This window comes from Coenobita brevimanus, chromosome 27, assembly GCF_032717465.1.
Source record: "Coenobita brevimanus isolate Jiangsu-jjx chromosome 27, ASM3271746v2, whole genome shotgun sequence".
In the NCBI taxonomy this organism is placed as follows: Eukaryota; Metazoa; Arthropoda; class Malacostraca; order Decapoda; family Coenobitidae; genus Coenobita; species Coenobita brevimanus.
In genome coordinates this window covers 3,665,001-3,666,708 of record NC_136980.1, presented here as the reverse complement: position 1 = coordinate 3,666,708, position 1,708 = coordinate 3,665,001, and the positions used below count along the sequence as shown (strand labels likewise).

At 37.3% G+C, this 1,708-nt stretch overlaps 1 protein-coding gene across 1 annotated transcript in view; it reads right to left on the bottom strand.

Annotated features, from left to right (window-relative positions):
- Positions 1–902: 902 nt before the first annotated feature.
- LOC145394397 (tachykinin-like peptides receptor 99D) overlaps positions 903–1,708 on the bottom strand; it is a 145,536-nt gene continuing 144,730 nt past the window's right edge. The window contains exon 7 of the mRNA XM_080268269.1: positions 903–1,180. Within this exon, the coding sequence (XP_080124395.1) occupies positions 969–1,180 (212 nt within the window). The 3' untranslated portion in view covers positions 903–968. The remainder of the gene's footprint in view (positions 1,181–1,708) is intronic.

Sequence of the window (1,708 nt, the reverse complement as noted above, 5' to 3'; positions counted from 1 at the left end):
TTCTATTTTCTTCTTTATCATCATGACCTTTTTATGTCTATCTATCTGTCCATCTATCTATCACGCCCATCACCTCCTCACCTAGTAGATAGAGGAGGTATCTTTTCTTTATCTATTTTATCTACTTTTTATCTGCACTTCTTCTCTCCCATGACCTTATTACCTTGTTCTTCATAGATACTGGTAGATAATGGATAGATAGTCGATAGATATAGGAGTTATCTATTCTTGTATCTTTTCTGCCACCTTCGTCTATCATGACCTTTTTTTATCTATCGTTACCTTTTTATCTATCGTGACCTTTTTATCTATCATGATCCCTTCTATCTATCTATCCTGACCTTTTTATCTACCATGACCTTTTTATCTATCATGACCTTTTTATCTATCATGATCTTTATCAATCATGACCTTTATTATGTCATGACCTTTTTGTCTATCACAACCTTTTCTATCTATCTATCTTGACCTTTATGTATCGTAACCTTTATCTATCATGACCTTTTTATCTATCATGACCTTTTTTTATCTATCTATCCTGACCTTTTTATCTATCATGATCTTTTCTATCTTTATCTATCATGACCTTTTCTGTCTTTATCTGTCACGACCGTTTTACCTATCCTGACCTTTTTATCGACCTTTTATGTATCATGACGTTTTTTATCGACCTTTTATCTATCATGACCTTTCCTTTAAACCTTTTTTTTTGGTCACGACCTTTTTATCTCACTTATCAATCATGACCTTTCATTCAAGCCTTTTTCTTATCTAGCACGACCTTTCTATCTATCATCCTTTCATCTATCGTGGCCTTTATCTGTTGACCTTTATCTATCGTAATCTCTTATCGCTTCTATCATGACCTTTCATTTAAACTTTTTATCTATCACGATCTTTCTATCTATCATCGTTTCATCTATCGTGGCCTTTTATCTATTGACCTTTATCTGTCTCTTATCACTGCCTCAGACGTATTGGTAGGTGATGGTAGGGTAACAGGTTGACCTTGGGGCGGCCAGTGACCCCCCGAACCCCCCCCTGCTGGCCCCACTGGTTGTCTCTGGGGTTCTCCGCGCCCCCCCTGCCCCGTTCAGCAGGCGGACGGGGGGCACGTGGCGGGGGTGGTTGAGGCTGAGGTCAGAGGAGGCCAGATTGCGCATGGAGATGTGGTTGGTGCCTGTGGGAGGAGAAGGAGAGAGAGAGCGAGTTAAAAAATTGGTGAAAAATGGTGAAAAAATAGTATTGGTGAAAAAATGAGTTAATTGGTGAAAATGGTGAAAATGAGTTAATTGGTGAAAATGGTGAAAAAATGGTTGAAATTGGTAAAAATGGTGAAAAAATGAGTCAGTATTGGTGAATAATGAAGAAATGGGTTAGTATTGGTGAAAAATGGTGAAGTAATGGGTCAGTATTGGTGAAAAATGGTGATAAAAATGAATCAGTATTGGTGAAAATAGTGAAGTAATGGGTCAATATTGGTGAAAAATGGTGATAAAAATGACTCAGTATTGGTAAAAAATGGTGAAGTAATGGGTCAGTATTGGTGAAAAATGGTGATAAAAATGAGTCAGTATTGGTGAAAAATGGTGAATAAATGGGTTAGTATTGGTGAAAAATGAGTCAGTCGTGGTGAAAATTGATATGGAGTTCGTGAAAATGGTGAAACTATGTTGGTACTGGTGAAAAATGGTGAAGATGAGTCAGT